The sequence below is a fragment of the Nicrophorus vespilloides genome, unplaced genomic scaffold (genome assembly GCF_001412225.1).
Source record: "Nicrophorus vespilloides isolate i.1.1-1 unplaced genomic scaffold, Nicve_v1.0, whole genome shotgun sequence".
Lineage (NCBI taxonomy): Eukaryota > Metazoa > Arthropoda > Insecta > Coleoptera > Silphidae > Nicrophorus > Nicrophorus vespilloides.
This window is the reverse complement of record NW_017099375.1, coordinates 32,159-49,107: the sequence shown is the minus strand read 5'-3', so window position 1 is coordinate 49,107 and position 16,949 is coordinate 32,159. Positions and strand designations below refer to the sequence as shown.

The following is a 16,949-nucleotide window of genomic DNA, read 5'->3' as shown; positions in this document are numbered from 1 at the left end:
AACCCTCATTAAAACCATGAAAATTCTTAAATCTACCTTAAAAAATTGCTTAATTTTCAATGTAAACGCTAACATTCAATGTCCTTTAAGTGCAGAAGACATTCCTAAATAAATGTTCAATGAAATGAGAATTATAACTAATAACAATTACCAATTTGTAATCTTACATAACAACAAACGATTATTATACAATTTTTCAATGTAAATACACACAAAAAAAGAAGTGGATAATTGGAAACCAATCGTGTGCATTGAAAACCCTCATTAAAACCATGAAAATTTTTAAATCTACCTTAAAAAATTGCTTAATTTTGAATGTAAACGCTAACATTCAATGTCCTTTAAGTGCAGAAAACAATTCCTAAATAAATGTTCAATGAAATGAGAATTATAACTAATAACAATAACCAATTTGTAATCTTACATAACAACACACGATTATTATACAATTTTTCAATGTAAATACACACAAAAAAAAAGTGGATAATTGGAAACCAATCGTGTGCATTGAAAACCCTCATTAAAACCATGAAAATTCTTAAATCTACCTTAAAAAATTGCTTAATTTTGAATGTAAACGCTAACATTCAATGTCCTTTAAGTGCAGAAGACAATTCCTAGATAAATGTTCAATGAAATGAGAATTATAACTAATAACAATTGCCAATTTGTAATCTTACATAACAACACACGATTATTATACAATTTTTCAATGTAAATATACACACAAAAAAAAGTGGATAATTGGAAACCAATCGTGTGCATTGAAAACCCTCATTAAAACCATGAAATTTCGCTCATTGCAAACTGGATAATTAATAAGTTGAATGAAGCAACGAACGCTTTTGAAGGTAAATAATTCACCATGTCCAAGACAAACGACTAATTGTGACAGCTGTCCGGAATTTGTTCCAGTTTTTTTCTTCTTTTCTTTCATATTTACTTCTCTTTCCAAGTTAATCGCATTGTTGTTTAATAAATCCTTCGAAAACACACAAGACAAAGAAAACTTCCAAGGATCGCCGATTGCAAAATCGCATTCCTCGTGAGAAACCAACACGTCGTCTCGTCGTCGGTGGTTCTCTTCAGCGAGGACGATCGCCCAGGAAGTGATTGCGGCAATCACTCCCCAGGATATCGGTTATGAGCTGCAAAAAAAGAGGACTATAAAAGTACCGTTTCCTCTTGAAGCTGCCGGTGCGTGAAGCAAATAAATCCTTTTATGCGGAATTAAAACTGGGAGGGCTGTGTTTCTATTCTTTTATTTGTTTTGTTCGTTTGTTTTACTATTATTATTGCGCGCCGACCAACAAACAAACGCGGAGCCCCGCATTCGTTGCAATCTCTTTGCCTTTCGTTTCCACTCTGCATTTCCATCCTGCACGCACGCCACACACACACAGATTTTATATTGCATCGCAGATGCTGATTTATTTCCTTTCCGCGAGAACATGGACTTATAGCGAACGTGAATCCAATAGACATCCACCACCTTTAGAGATTTCATTGTCTATTACACAATTGCAAGTATAGATACATTTCTGTGCTCTTATCCGTTTTGCTGTAATACGCGTTCAAAGTTGAAAAATTGAAATAATAACGTTCGAAAAAGCAGTGTTTTCACACTTCATTAATTTACTCGAAAACTATAATAGATAGAATGAATCGAATATATGCATATGAAAGCTGAATGTTTGGGGAATCTAGGAAGTATCGATATATTACTGTGGATTTATCCGTTTGGCTGTAATACGCGTTCAAAGTTGAAAAATTTAAATGAGAACGTTCGAAAAATACGCGTTCCTTTTATGAAATGGAGGGTTGGGGGAGGCGCCAAATGATTACATACTTTTGAGGGAGGCGTAGTAACATCAAGTTTGGAAACCACTGCTTTAGACGGTAAATATTTATGTTATGTTTTGGTATATTGCTTTCCATTGCTTTCGTTTTAATTAAGGTTCCATAGGGACCACTGAAGATGGCGCCACTCGATTTTCAAATATGCGTGGGCACGCCACCACACAGCGTCTTTGGTTTCATAGTATTTATAACTGATGGTGCCATCTGTTGAGATGAAAACCTTGAAACTTCTTTTGTTTTTTTTTTGAATTGGTTTGAGGTTATGTCGGTTTGTTTACATCTATATTTTTTTAAATTCTTTGTTTGTTTTTTCTCGACAGTTGTTGCGGCAGATCAGAAGAAATGTTTAAATTGCCCTTTTGTTCGGTCGAGGGTCAAAGTGCATGAGATGGAGTGGGAGAGACTCAGGCAAGTCCAAACGTCATGTTGACACTTGCGTCAGGACAGATAAGATTGGCTCCGACCGTGGTTGTTCAAATGATTCATAATTGTTGGAGTGGTTGATAATCGTCCGATTACGCCGAAATGTGCGAGGAGAGAAGAGCAGGGAGGAAAGGTCACATAATCACGACACAATAACGAGTGTAGTTGTCATCGTCGTCGTCGTAGTAGTATTAAGTATAAACAAAAGAATAATAATTATTGTATTATGGCACAGTGGTAAATTGATTGATTAGTTGCGAGGAGAGGGTACGATGGATGGTAAAGTGGACTTGAAGACTTGCGGTGTGTGCGGCGATAAGGCGCTCGGATACAACTTCAATGCTGTGACCTGTGAGAGCTGCAAGGCGTTCTTCCGCAGGAACGCCTTGGCAAACAAAAACTTCAAGTGTCCTTTCAACTCGAAATGTGAGGTGACTACAGTGACGCGTAGGTTCTGCCAGAGGTGCAGATTGGAGAAGTGCTTTGCCATTGGGATGAGGAAGGATTACATTATGAGTGATGAGGATAAAGAACTGAAGAGGCAAAAGGTGGAGCAGAACAAGGCGATCAAAAGAGGCACGAGCGGCGGTTTTAAGCAAAGCTTCAAACGGATGAGGAGGGATGATGGTGGCGACGAAGATGCCATCAATTACAGCACGCAACCGAAGGTGGACGATTGCAGTGATTATTCGTCGCCGGAGACGTCACCCGACGACTCGATGATCCGAAACATACTCAGCCCAAAGCAATTCGACGAGAACAACCCTCTGCTGAATTACATTTCTATCAACAATAACGAGCAGAATTGCAATAACAACGCGACGTCTAGGAAACAGGTGGCGACGGATTCGACGAAGGACATATTGGAGGAAGTGCAAAGGTTCTCTATTTTCGTGTGCGTTTTTTTTTTGTTGTTATATCTCAAGTGGGTATTGTTTGTTTTAGGATACCGATAGAAGCGAATTCGATAGAGTCGATCCTGTGCGAGGCAATAAAACTGGAATACGAGGCGTACTCGTCACTCGCTCAGAGTCACAGCAGTTCGAGGGAACTGAACGACGCGGAAAGAGCGAAACTGAACGAGTTGATCGTTGCGAATAAGGCACTCCTGACACCAGTCGACGATGATCTTTCCAATATGATTGCCGAGGATTGCGGACTGAAGATGCTGCAAGTCCGAACTGCTAATTACCTTCACTTAGATGTTAGATGTTCTAAATTGGGCTTTCGTTTTGCAGTCGAAATCGGAGCAGGCGTTGCTCTCCGATCCTGCCCTAGTCGATGTGATCAATCTGACTGCAGTCGCGATACGGAGGTTGATCAAAATGGCAAAGAAGATCAACGCTTTTAAGAACATGTGCCAGGAGGATCAGGTGGCTCTGCTGAAAGGTGGATGCACGGAGATGATGATACTGCGGAGCGCCATGAACTACGACTCCAGCAAACAGACCTGGCGGATACCGCACATCAAGGAGAGTTTAAGCAGCGTCAAAGCGGACGTCCTCAAGCAGGCCAAAGGAAACATATACCAGGAACACGAACGATTTATAAGGACGTTCGACCCGAGGTGGCGGTCGGACGAGAACATCGTGCTCATCCTCTGCGCCATCACTCTCTTCACCCCGGATCGACCCAGAGTCATACATCAGGACGTAATCAAATTGGAACAGGTAACGTACACTTGTATAATATATATTCTCAGAAATGTTTGATGTTTTCATTCGAAATTATAATGATTACGTGACATTTTCAGAATTCGTACTACTATTTGCTGCGGCGATACCTGGAGAGCGTGTATCCGGGATGCGAAGCAAAATCGACGTTCCTGAAGCTCATCCAGAAGATATCGGAACTACACAAAGTTAACGAGGAGGTTATAAACTGTTACCTGGGCGTGAACCCGTCTGAGGTGGAGCCTCTGCTCATAGAAATCTTCGATCTCAAACACTGACGATGGATGGATGGATGGGATGGAGGAGCGGGCGAAGTCTTTTGTTATATGTAGGTATACTCCTTCTTCATCGTGTTCGTTACGTATCGTAAAAGTAGCTCTGGCCGCGAGGACGTTTGCGCACACCGTTGTTGTCCTTGCGGCCGAGGATCGGACTGGAGCCGCTGCCCATGTTCCTGATGAGATTCTTCAGACTCTTCGCCTGACTGTCGCTCGACGAACTCTCCTGCGCGATGATGTAGAAGTCGTCCAGCAGGTGCTGGGGCGGGTCGATGTGACAGGGCGTGGTCGCGGCACCGCCACCTCCATCCTCCGCTCCGCTCGCCGTCAACCCCTCGATCTGCTTCCTCAGCGCCTGATTGGTCTGATCAAGGTTCCTTATCCGGTTGGCGTCCTCCTCGAAGCGCATCAGGGTAGGCGTCGGCATATACTAAACAAATCACAGAAAGAAACTTTTTTTATATAAATATATATTTACTGTTATTAAAAACCAAAACAAAGACACGTTTCTCGACACGATCCCTCCCACTATCAACACATAACATTACCTGAAATATTGAAGCCAGAAAGTTATTCAGAGACACCAACAGCGTATCCTGCCATTGTTTGGTGAAATGCAGAGAGAAAGTTGGATTCTCCTCTGGGTTTTTAATGTAAGGAAGCACTGCGAATATTCACAAAGTTAAAAAATTTGCAAAGCAACAACAACCAAACTCACTGAACCATTCCTTCCATTCGCTCTGATTCTGCAACTCCGGTGTAAGCTTGGTGAAGAACTCTGTGACCTTTTCTGGTTTATTGTTGACCACTGCATTCACCAGATACATCTTCAACACTCCATTCTCCAACTTCTTGACACCTGCAACACAAACATATATTTAAATAATATCCTAACTAACAATTTGATTTGTTCACCTGATGTGAAGTGGCTCTCCAGTTTCGCGAACATGTGCGTGTCCAGATGATTCCAGAGATCCTTCAGCGAGTTCAGGTCGTATATACCGATGAAATGCCATAGTTGATCGATGATTTTGTCCGCTCTGAAACTCTTCTCCCTGTCCCCCTTCAAGTCCGCCTCGAACGATTTAACCGTTGACCCGAAACCTCTGAACAGAAGATATTCCCTGATTATCTCGTCGAGGAATTGTACGTGCGCCATATCCTCAGCTATTTGTTGTTCGACTTGAAACACACAGACAAATCTAGACAGCTGATTGGTATTTTTTTTATTGATTATTCCACGCAGGCAACTTTGAGTACTTCCCAGTTGCTTTGGTCACCTAAGTATCAATATTCAAATCGATTCGATATCTTGCTGTATTTACTAAGTATAGTAGGAATTAACTTTTTTTTTAATATCAAAGCAAGTTAGTTAAGTTTTTGTAAAATAATAACTACTACTGAATATAATTTATATTGCAATAATTAAAGTTTAGTGGATGAATTTGCAATTAAAGTTGCGGTTATTAATAATGTTGGTAGAAATTGTATTTGTAGGAAACAAGTACGTCCATCTTCTTGCAGAGTTGCAAATGTGAATGGAATTTGATTGCGTTCAGGACTTCAGATGATGGCTTCAAGATATGATGAAGAATTTGAATAGTTTTGGTGGTTTTGGTTTTAAGTTGTTGGCATCGTCGACCGACTTCATGTTGGATGCACTTTTCGCTGTTGGTGGCGGCCATCAAAGCGCGCATCAACGCAGTCTTCTGTCTTTCTCCAAACGCTGAACATCATTCACCGTGCGAACATGGCTAACATCTCGAAAGACGAACTCCGCAAGGAAATTGCTGGTAAGTAGAGTATATATGTAGTGAGAATCTTGCGAATATGAACGGTAATACGTTGTATTTAATTCTTGATTTATGATGAAGGCGACGTTTCGTCCTCTGACATCGAAAACAACGGATTTTTCAACCCCCTTCATTTTTTTTCTTTTTTTTGCAACGGCTTTGCGCGGCCTCCGCTTTATATCCATACATACATACATACATAGATATACACAAGCATAGAGAGACACACACAAACTCACACCGATATGCACACACATACAAACAATGGCCATGGGGACGCTCCGCTTATACCGCCATGTATTTCGAGCGCCATATTAACGTTTCCGGAAATATCTCTGCAGATACGGCTCTGATCGCAAAAACCGGCCGACAAAGTCGATTTACAATAATATTTGCGATTTTCGTAGGCCCTTATCTACCGCCGCCCGCCCCCGCATCGCGAATTTCCCTGTTTGCAAATCGAATAATCATCATCGTCAACTCTCTCTCGCACACACACACACACACACCGTCCATCCGTTCGCCGGCGATTGACGTTACTACGAGAGAAAAAAAAACAAAATCTACCAAGCGACTGCTGCGATCTTCGCACATTGTGTATCATTCTTCTACATTTATTTATATTTATAATATTCCCATTTTTTCTTCTTCTGCTTTCGCATTTTCTACCTGAAATCCTCTCATCCTCTCTTTCCCCCTTTGATTTTCCGTTCGAGGAACGGCGGAAGGAGAGACAGAGAAGGAGACCCTTGCCATTTCGTGTTTCGCAACTTTACGGCGCCGGCGTTGCTTTCAAAAGAGCACGCGTCGCGTCTCCTTCGACCATCAACAACAAACATCATCTCTCATCATCATCATCATCCAGCACCCTTTTACATTGTTTATAACCATTTGTAATGCATCCACATACCGGTTGATCGACCCTTCCTCTTATACCTCTCTCACAAACGCTTAAGCTTAAACAAAGAAGTAAACAAGCCATTTCGTCGCATCGCAGAAAATTATCGGAAGCTTCCCAACGGAAAATTACTTCATTTTCATAATAATTTCCATCCCTAAATGATTCATTACTCATCACAAATGCATTTAATGTAACCATGACAACCGAGTTAACAGCTTGTTTTGTTAATATTTAGTGTTTGATTCTATTATTATTATTTACTTCAAATCTTTGTTGTTTTGCTTGAATTGAAAAACGGGCGAAACGAACGTTGTTTGTAAATAACGGAATTATTCAATGTATGTATTATTGAGTCAATCAAAGCAATTTGCGTTTTTAATTTTTTTTGCAAGTGTTATATTGTTGACATCCTCCGCATCGTCGGATCAAATTCGTTCGTTTTCGACTACTTCGAATGGGGAAAACAAAACATGTAACCATAGCAACCGCATCTGGCAGCATTACAGATGCGCGCACATGGTTTTTCCCCGTTGTTTTCATGATTTTCGTAATTCAGTTGGCAAACGTTTGAGCTTTCTTTCGTTTTACGTTTTCATAAAAGAAAAGTGGTTGTTGGACAAATATTTGTAAGCTGTTGCTGCAATCAATATTAAATATTTACTTTATTACTGTTTGTTAATAACTCGAGTAAATAATAATTGTGTATTAATAATAATCGTAAAAATGATAGGTTTACTCTTTTTGTTGGACTTTATTTTAATGTTGTTGTTTTTTTTGTTCTTGTTTAGCTATATTGAAGGGAGCCGATTTGGCATCGACTTCTGCCAAGAATGTGAGGCAGGAATTGGAGGAGAAACTGGAGTGCAACCTGCAGTCACGCAGGAAGGAGATTGACGAACTCGTGATGGAATTCGTGAGTGGCAAGGACAAGAAGAAGGCCGGAAGCAAGAAGGTGTCCGACGACGAGGAAGAAGAAGAGGAGGAGGAGGACGAAGAGGAAGAAGAAGAGTCCGAGGAGGAGAAGAAACCGGCGAAGAGAGGAGCAGCCGGTAAGAAGCCTGTCGCGAAGAAGGCCAAGAAGGCCTCCGACGATTCCGACGCAAGCGAACCATCGGACGCCGAGTCCGAGGAGGAATACTCTCCTAAAAAGACAAAGCCCATCAAGACACGCAAGTTGCCGCCCAAGAAGAAGAAGGGTTCCGAATCCGACTCTGACGAGGATTGGGCGAAGACGAAGAAGACGACAGGTAAGAAGGGAGGCGGCGGCGCTGGAAAGGGCAAGGGTTACACCAAGTCGATGACGCTCTCACCGGAGTTGGCGGCCCTCGTCGGGCAAGAGTCCATGGCACGTCACGAGGTCGTCAAGAAGGTGTGGTCCATCATCAAGGAGCGCGAGCTCTACGATCCCAACAACAAGCAGTTCGCCATCTGCGACGACGCCCTCCTCAAAGTCATAGGCATTAAGCGTTTCCGCATATTCGGCATGATGAAATACTTGAAGAATCACTTCCTGAGTTAAATTATACCTTCTCTCCTTTCCAACCCCAAAACAAAAAAGAAAATACGTCTCTACTTCTCTTCTCCTCCTCCCTTCTTCAAACATTTCTCTCACACACACACACACACAACATACACATCTTTTTCTCGGGAGTTGCATTCATCAACTCACCTGAAAACAACAACAACAACAAACAGAAATTATTCAATAACATTCATCAATCAAATTACAAGAAGTGCAAGGTGGCTGGCCGAGCGCCCTTTATTAATTAACTAATAATAATCATTATTTTCTTCAACCTTTAACCCACCAACAACCCCCATCCCCAATAATGTTTACGAATAATTTTTATATTATTTTAAGAGGACTTATCGTTTAGACTGAGTTTAGTTTGTAAGTGAACGGAATAGAGAGAGATAGAGAAACGAGAAGACGAGAGAGAGAGAAAGAGAGAAAAGCCCGGCCACCTTTTGCACCAAATTTTCCTCCTAAAAGTCCTACAAATCATTGCACGATTGTTTTGTAGACACGATCGTGTTTATTACTGTTCGTCCCTGATTTTTGACTAATTATATTTTTCCAATTTGTTTCGGAAGTATTGACTTTTCTATATGATTTTTTTTTCGTATTTGTGTGTATTATTACTATTATTATTATATTATTGTCGGCGGCGGAAAAATCCACCTTCAATCCTCTAACCCCCGACCCTCCCCCAGTAAAAGAAAAAAAAACTCCCGAAACTTACAACTTTTTTTTTTCCATTACAATGTATATGTCTGGATGTTCTAAGAAGAAAAAAAAAAAACCCTAATTGAAACGGGAAAAAAAATAATATGAAATTTCTAAATGTAAAATTTTAATGTATTTACGATATAGCGAAAAACATTTAATCAATAAATTAAGTATTATTTAGAAATCTAACAGTTATTATATCGTCTCCCTTTCTAACGGTTTTTCTTCCCCTTACCCCAATCATCATATTGTGTGCGTGTGTTCAGGTCTGAAAGTTCTGTACAATTCTACTTCAACCCCTCGCTCTATTGTGCCATGAAATTTGTGCACCCGTCAATTGTATTGTATTTTAATATGGGAGGGAAATATCTTGTTTCTCTAACGACGAAACGGAGGACACATTTCTATTGCATTTAGTGATGATAGAACGAGATTTTCAAAAGTAAATTAATAATTGTAAAACTTACAAAAAGATGGACACACCAATTACTTTAATATAATATTTCGTTTAGTACGATGTGTTGCATACATTTATACAACGATCAATGCTTTCCAGTACAGCTCTGCACAAGTAAACATAGATTTCTGCAAAATAATTATGAAACAAACACAAGCAGTTTGATTTCTATATTTTATCTAATCAGAACTATAGTAAAAGTTTAAAATGCACAACTTTATATTGAAGTATATTGTGATTGATGAAAGCTATTAGTTGGTACTCATTTTAGATGATTGATGAAGAAGCGCCATCTATTGTTTTACAAAGTCATTGTGTAGGGCTGAAGGGAGCTTCTGAGATGAGGTTTGGTGATGGTTGATAGACACTAGATGTCGCCCCACGTTCAGGAAGTTTCACTTCCTCGGATGATTGGATGCGCTTCTTGTTTACGATTTAGCCGAAATGTGATTTCAGCTGCGGAGATGTCGTTCGACGAGTTTCCGATCCGCGACAAAGAAGAAGTCGATGGATGAGGTGTATGTGTGTGTGTGCTAAAGGAATGATGAAGAGTTGGAGGAGGGTGGGATGAGCCATGGAAGATTACGGGGGGCGGCGGCGGTGGTCATCGGCTAGAAAGGAAGTAAAGAAGTAGAAGATCTTAGGATACACTGAAAGACTGTGTGTGTGAGAGAAAGAGCGAAAGAGCAACAAAAAAAAAATGACGAATGCGCAACGCGCGGCGGACCGGTTTATTGGTTGGTTCTTCTCCTCGTTTAGAGGTTGGGACAAGTTTTTAGTGAATGCAGTTTTGCTGCCATGCAACTAAAACGATTTCGTCGTTGTACCATGACCCGATTTCGACGAGTGCACCGCGTACTAACCTTGCTGAAAACATCCATCCCGGGTGGCGGCGGCGGTGGTGGTAGTCGGGGTGAAGAGGAAGCCGCCGCCTCCTCCTCCACCACCTCTTCCTTGCGAAGCAACCCCATACCACCACCACCACCATCGAAACACGAAAAAAATAAAGAGGGGGTTTTCGGGGGGTCATGTTGGTAGTCACGCGACGCCTACGCTCGCGGGCATCGCGACGCTCCCTCACGCAAATCCGCTTCTTGCTTGTTTTGCGCGTTCGCCCAACATTCTCAACCCTCTCAAACTCACCCACGCCACCCCCGAAAAAAAAACTGCAGCCACCCCCGTCCCACCGCCGTCCCCCCTAACCGATCCGATTTTTTCTCTACCCTTCCTTCGTTTGTTTCGCCGCTTCCCACTACTACTACATGCGCTGACGCAAAACCTTCCCATTTTTTTTTTCGTTTGTTTTTGTTATTTCTCTCTCTCTCTCATTTTTCCGCCGCCCCCTAGATTTTATTTCCGTCTTGTTTTTCGTTCCGCGCACTTTTCTCCCTCTCTCTCTCTCACCCCATTTCGTTGATGGATCTTGGGGAATTCGGGGGGCGGCTATTGATTTTTCGGCCGGGCGCAATTTTATCGTGCGTCGTTGTTTTTCCCTTCTCCACCCTCCACCCCATTTTTTTGTCCTGTTTGCTTTTGTTTTGTTCCATTTTCCTACGTTTCCTTCCAACGCCACCTCCGCCTCAATCTCTCTCTCTCTCACTCACTCCTTTCCACCCCACTTTTTTTTTGTCGTATGCACTAACATATATATATATATATATATATACATTAGCCGAAGGGCGAAAGAAAAACTGGGCGTTGGTTTTAAGATGCAGTTTAGACGACGTCGGCGTCGCCTCGTTACCATGACTACCCTCACTGATTGATAGGACACATATGTCCCCCCACATCTCATTCCACCATCACCGCCACCTACACTTCAAAACGAAACTCTTATAATAATAATAATAATAGAAAGAGAGAAAGAGAATGAAAAGCATATAGAGAAAAAAGGAACAAACAAGTATTTTTTAGTTTTAATTTGTTTACAAAGATGGTGGTGCTTATGCAACATCTTTCACAAAACAAATTAACAAAAGTATAAAAAGCCATCATCTACTAATTAGTAATTAAAGGAATTGAACAAATTTTTTTTGTTGGGTAAATGCCGAAAATATGAAAGATGGCTATAATTGTTGGTGAGAAGAGCATCTTGAAATTACGCAAGGAGTGCTTGTGGGACAGACGGAGAGGCGACAGTCGGAGGTGGAGGCTCGCGGCCCCTTGACCCACTGCAAAAGATATTTTTAATGAGATAACTAAATATAGAAACCTTGGGTCGGCCAACAGCCACCGACGACGACGTCTTCATCATCGCCACCGCCGCCGCCGCCTCCCAGAATTCGTATAAAACAAGTGTCCTCTGATCATCGTGCTCATGATCATCTGCAGAAGGAAGGAAGGAACGCCGCGCAGACTGAGCAAGCCGAACCGAGATCGTAATTTGCGATGTTTTACTGCGCTCGTAAATGCTCCGGCTTGTTGATACTCCACTTCACCTTTAATGCGGTTTCTCCCGACGATTATTACGTACATTTTGTCCGCATTCATCGTAAGAAACAAACCGACAGCTGAAAAAAACAAAACTATACAATATATATATATAAAAGTTAATCTAATTAAGCCTTAATACTATATAATTGCAGTAATACAACCATCATATGAGTGAATCGAAGTTGAACAAGTTGAACGATGTGTAAAATCGAATAGAAAATGCGAACGTAATTTCGTCAGTTCATTGACTCGGTCGTCGCGCGGCGCGTAATTAGCGTGCTTAGCAGGCGTGCAAAACAAAAATACAGATAAATAGATAGAAGAGAAACAAAAGGAATGAATGAGAATTGCGACCGATTAATTGTAAGAGGAATAATAATAATCCGTTCCTCTTTCCATTAATTCCGGTGCGTTTTGCATTTCATTACCGAAGAAGATATTGTTTCAAGAAGATTGTTTCCCAGTGCGTTTAAACGCCGAAGGGAAAACAAAAGTATAAGATGTGAAAGAGACAGAGAGAGAGGTGGACGCATTTCCCACGCGCGTTTTTCATTTCGTTCCGCGCGAAAATCGGGGAAAATGGAAATGATGGATGGTTCTTGAGAGAGCTGTTGGATAGGTCCGGGACGGGCGTGTTGAAGAGTGTTCACAGAGGAAGAAGAGAGATGGAGCAACACTGACTGACTGACTGAAGGTGTGAGAGAAAGAGAGCGAGAGAAGAAGGCCGAAGTCGTCAATCAAGATCGAGCGAAGTTGGGGTAGAAATGGTGGGCCCGATGTTAGCTGTACGAATAGTATAGATGGCTCTACAGACGTTGTTGGCTAAGGTCAGTAACCGAAACAGAGACGGGGAGAACGCGATTCGCACAGGAACAACAGAAACGAAATCATATTATACACACACACACGCAAGTGGCACACCACGTGAAAAAAAAGAAAAAAAAGAGAAGGAAAGAAGAGGAGAGGAGAGGAATACACGGAAAAAAGTGCGCGCTCGACGGAAAGGGAAAAAGGCACGCACGAACACGAACACAAAGATTCGCAGAATAACGAAATCATCCACTCTTTTCTTTTCTTTCTTTCTTTCCTTCCTTTGCAAGAGCATGATGCATGTATGTGTTTCTGTCGAAAATAACGGAGATTTTTTTTTACTCACACACCTCTCTCTCTCTCTCCAGTTTAGATCATCAAAGCTTGCTTCCGAAACGCATTCGATCGTAATATATCCTAGTCATACCTTCATCCGATAATAATAGGTTGCATACAATCGGTCATAATTCGTAGACGCCATCTATTAATGTCAATCGCACTACAACAATTGGAAATCTAAAACAAAATTTAAAGGATTCGAAAACTAAAATTACTTTAATTAGATTGAACAAGTATGAAAATAATGGACAATAATGGAATAAAACTTACGATTATTTGACAAGTCATTGACCTTGCGTTGCGGAGATCGCCGATAGCTGGCGCAAGATGGAAACGGAGAAGACAGGTGCGAAAATCTATGGGAACGACAGGTGTTTTCGTTTGTTGATTTTCCATAGGGGTGGTCGACGAGGTGAAGAGCGCTGAGGAGGAAGAGGAGGGTTCGTCGACACACGTTTCTTCTTATTCTCTTGCTTGCATTAAATTTTCGATCAGGAACATAACTATTTTTTTTCCTGCAAAAAGAAACAACGAAAACAGATTTATTTTTATCTAATATTACGTTTTCGATGTTAACGTATCTTATTGGAGATTACAAAGAAAGAGAGAGAGGATACGCACAGGCATTAATTAAGATTGTAGATTCGGGCAAAGAACGAACAAACTAAAGAACGAGAGAGGAGCGGAGAAGAGTTAGAGCCGCACATGTCCCGCAGCTTGCTGGGATGTCTTCCATAGGATTGCAACAAGAATAACGAAGTATATATATATGTGTGTATGGACGCATACGCAGAAGGAGAGAAAGAGTAAGGTAGTAATGGAAGAAAGAGGACGAGAGGGAGAAAGAGAGAGAGGGAGCAGGTGTTCGCGAAAAGGCGGACGGGAGGAAGAAATAACTAGCCTTCTTCTCTTCTCCTCTGTTGCTGCTGCTGCTGAAAACAACAACAAAAACAAAAGCAAAAAAAACAGGAGAATATCGAGCAGCACCTGCTAAATAAATGAAATTATCGAGAGCACCTGAGGTAAATGATTCCGCTTTCAATATTATCGTTAAAAATTGACTCGAAACTTGAATCGTACATTTATAAAAAAAATCATGATGATTGATATTATTGTAATATCAATGCGAGTGAATCGCAAATTTGGTGATTGATTGATTGATTAAACAACGTTTGTATAAACTGCAACTTTCATGTCGCTTCCGTATTAAAAGTTGCATAAAATTGTGCGCAAATGGTCACCAATCTACGATGACCATAAATATGCAAATTAACGTTATATTATATTACCACGATTATTAATGTCTTTAAGAGACTAATCGAATATAAAGCTAGACATTTTAATTAAGTAATAGAAACGAAAAAATAAAACAAGTTCAAGGCATTACTGGTATGGTGTGTGCATAAATTTGGTGATTGATTGATTAAACAACGTTTGTAAAAACTGAAACTTTCATGTCGCTTCCGTATTAAAAATTGCATAAAATTGTGCGCAAATGGTCACCAATCTACGATGACCATAAATATGCAAATTAACGTTACATTATATTACCACGATTACTAATGTCTTTAAGAGACTAATCGAATATAAAGCGAGACATTTTAATTAAATAATACAAACGAAAAAAATAAAAGAAGTTCAAGGCATTACTGGTATGGTGTGTGCATAAATTTGGTGATTGATTGATTAAACAACGTTTGTATAAACTGCAACTTTCATGTTGCTTCCGTATTAAAAGTTGCATAAAATTGTGCTCAAATGGTCACCAATCTACGATGACCATAAATATGCAAATTAACGTTATATTATATTACCACGATTATTAATGTCTTTAAGAGACTAATGGAGACATTTTAATTAAGTAATAGAAACGAAAAAATAAAAAAAGTTCAAGGCATTACTGGTATGGTGTGTGCATAAATTTAGTGATTGATTGATTAATTAAACAACGTTTGTATAAACTGCAACTTTCATGTCGCCTCCGTATTAAAAGTTGCATAAAATTGTGCGCAAATGGTCACCAATCTACGATGACCATAAATATGCAAATTAACGTTACATTATATTACCACGATTATTAATGTATTTAAGAGACTAATCGAATATAAAGCGAGACATTTTAATTAAGTAATAGAAACGAAAAATAAAAACAAGTTCAAGGCATTACTGGTATGGTGTGTGCATAAATTTGGTGATTGATTGATTGATTAAACAACGTTTGTATAAACTGCAACTTTCATGTCGCTTCAGTATTAAAAGTTGCATAAAATTGTGCGCAAATGGTCACCAATCTACGATGACCATAAATATGCAAATTAACATTAAATTATATTACCACGGTTACTAATGTCTTTAAGAGACTAATGGAATATAAAGCGAGACATTTTAATTAAGTAATAGAAACGAAAAAATAAAAGAAGTTCAAGGCATTACTGGTATAGTGTGTGCATAAATTTGGTGATTGATTGATTAAACAACGTTTGTATAAACTGCAACTTTCATGTCGCTTACGTATTAAAATTTGCATAAAATTGTGCGCAAATGGTCACCAATCTACAATGACCATAAATATGCAAATTAACGTTACATTATATTACCACGATTATTAATGTCTTTAAGAGACTAATGGAGACATTTTAATTAAGTAATAGAAACTAAAAATAAAAGAAGTTCAAGGCATTACTGGTATGGTGTGTGCATAAATTTGGTGATTGATTGATTAATTAAACAACGTTTGTATAAACTGCAACTTTCATGTCGCTTCCGTATTAAAAGTTGCATAAAATTGTGCCCAAATGGTCACCAATCTACGATGACCATAAATATGCAAATTAACGTTATATTATATTACCACGATTAGTAATGTCTTTAAGAGACTAATGGAATATAAAGCGAGACATTTTAATTAAGTAATAGAAACGAAAAATAAAAGAAGTTCAAGGCATTACTGGTATGGTGTGTACATAAATTTGGTGATTGATTGATTGATTAAACAACGTTTGTATAAACTGAAACTTTCATGTCGCTTACGTATTAAAAGTTGCATAAAATTGTGCGCAAATGGTCACCAATCTACGATGACCATAAATATGCAAATTAACGTTATATTATATTACCACGATTACTAATGTCTTTAAGAGACTAATGGAATATAAAGCGAGACATTTTAATTAAGTAATAGAAACGAAAAATAAAAAAAGTTCAAGGCATTACTGGTATGGTGTGTGCATAAATTTGGTGATTGATTGATTGATTGATTAAATAACGTTTGTATAAACTGCAACTTTCATGTCGCTTCCGTATTAAAAGTTGCATAAAATTGTGCGCAAATGGTCACCAATCTACGATGATCATAAATATGCAAAATTATTAATGTCTTTAAGAGACTAATGGAGACATTTTAATTAAGTAATAGAAACGAAAAAATAAAAAAAGTTCAAGGCATTACTGGTATGGTGTGTGTGTATATACAGCAGTGCATGTATATTTTTCAAGCCCGATTTGAGCACTGTGCATGTAATGTATCCTAAATAGCGAGCGCGAGCTTCAGAGGTTGGAGGGTTGCAAAGAGGAGGACGGTGGGAGAGGAGGAGGAGGAGGAGGCGGCAGTAGGTTTTTAACTAAAAATAATTAGTGCATGTTTTTCCTCTTTTTCTCTCCCTTTATTAGAAAATAAAGCTAAAGGGAAAAGTGCATGTGTTGGGGTAGGTCGTGGGGGGTGGAGGGGGGGATGATGAAAGTAGAAGGGGGGG

At 39.7% G+C, this 16,949-nt stretch overlaps 3 protein-coding genes and 1 long non-coding RNA gene across 5 annotated transcripts; 2 read left to right on the top strand and 2 right to left on the bottom strand.

The window, feature by feature from the left end:
• The first annotated feature begins 2,140 nt into the window (after positions 1-2,140).
• LOC108564416 (nuclear hormone receptor HR96) lies at positions 2,141-4,371 on the top strand. Of its 2 annotated transcripts, XM_017923461.1 has the most exons (5): positions 2,141-2,478; positions 2,538-3,163; positions 3,229-3,457; positions 3,522-3,953; positions 4,037-4,371. In XM_017923461.1, the coding sequence occupies exons 2-5, from the start codon at positions 2,556-2,558 to the stop codon at positions 4,232-4,234; spliced, it is 1,467 nt and encodes a 488-aa protein (XP_017778950.1). In that variant the 5' UTR covers positions 2,141-2,478; positions 2,538-2,555; the 3' UTR covers positions 4,235-4,371. The 2 variants fall into 2 exon arrangements, with proteins under 2 accessions (XP_017778950.1, XP_017778949.1); XM_017923460.1 differs by having other exon boundaries at positions 2,141-3,163.
• On the bottom strand, positions 4,267-5,476 carry LOC108564417 (WD repeat-containing protein 91). The gene is made up of 4 exons (XM_017923462.1): positions 5,150-5,476; positions 4,953-5,093; positions 4,783-4,898; positions 4,267-4,664 (listed from the first exon to the last, which is right to left on the bottom strand). Exons 1-4 carry the CDS (start codon positions 5,391-5,393, stop codon positions 4,314-4,316), a joined length of 852 nt encoding a protein of 283 aa, XP_017778951.1. The 5' UTR covers positions 5,394-5,476; the 3' UTR covers positions 4,267-4,313.
• Positions 5,477-5,907: 431 nt separating this feature from the next.
• On the top strand, positions 5,908-9,110 carry LOC108564418 (upstream activation factor subunit spp27). Its single transcript, XM_017923463.1, has 2 exons — positions 5,908-6,027; positions 7,717-9,110. Exons 1-2 carry the CDS (start codon positions 5,985-5,987, stop codon positions 8,445-8,447), a joined length of 774 nt encoding a protein of 257 aa, XP_017778952.1. The 5' UTR covers positions 5,908-5,984; the 3' UTR covers positions 8,448-9,110.
• A 2,536-nt stretch (positions 9,111-11,646) lies between these two features.
• On the bottom strand, positions 11,647-13,706 carry LOC108564415. The gene is made up of 3 exons (XR_001891141.1): positions 13,468-13,706; positions 13,286-13,374; positions 11,647-12,125 (listed from the first exon to the last, which is right to left on the bottom strand). It is a non-coding gene; the product is annotated as an uncharacterized LOC108564415 (long non-coding RNA).
• Between the last annotated feature and the right edge of the window lie 3,243 nt (positions 13,707-16,949).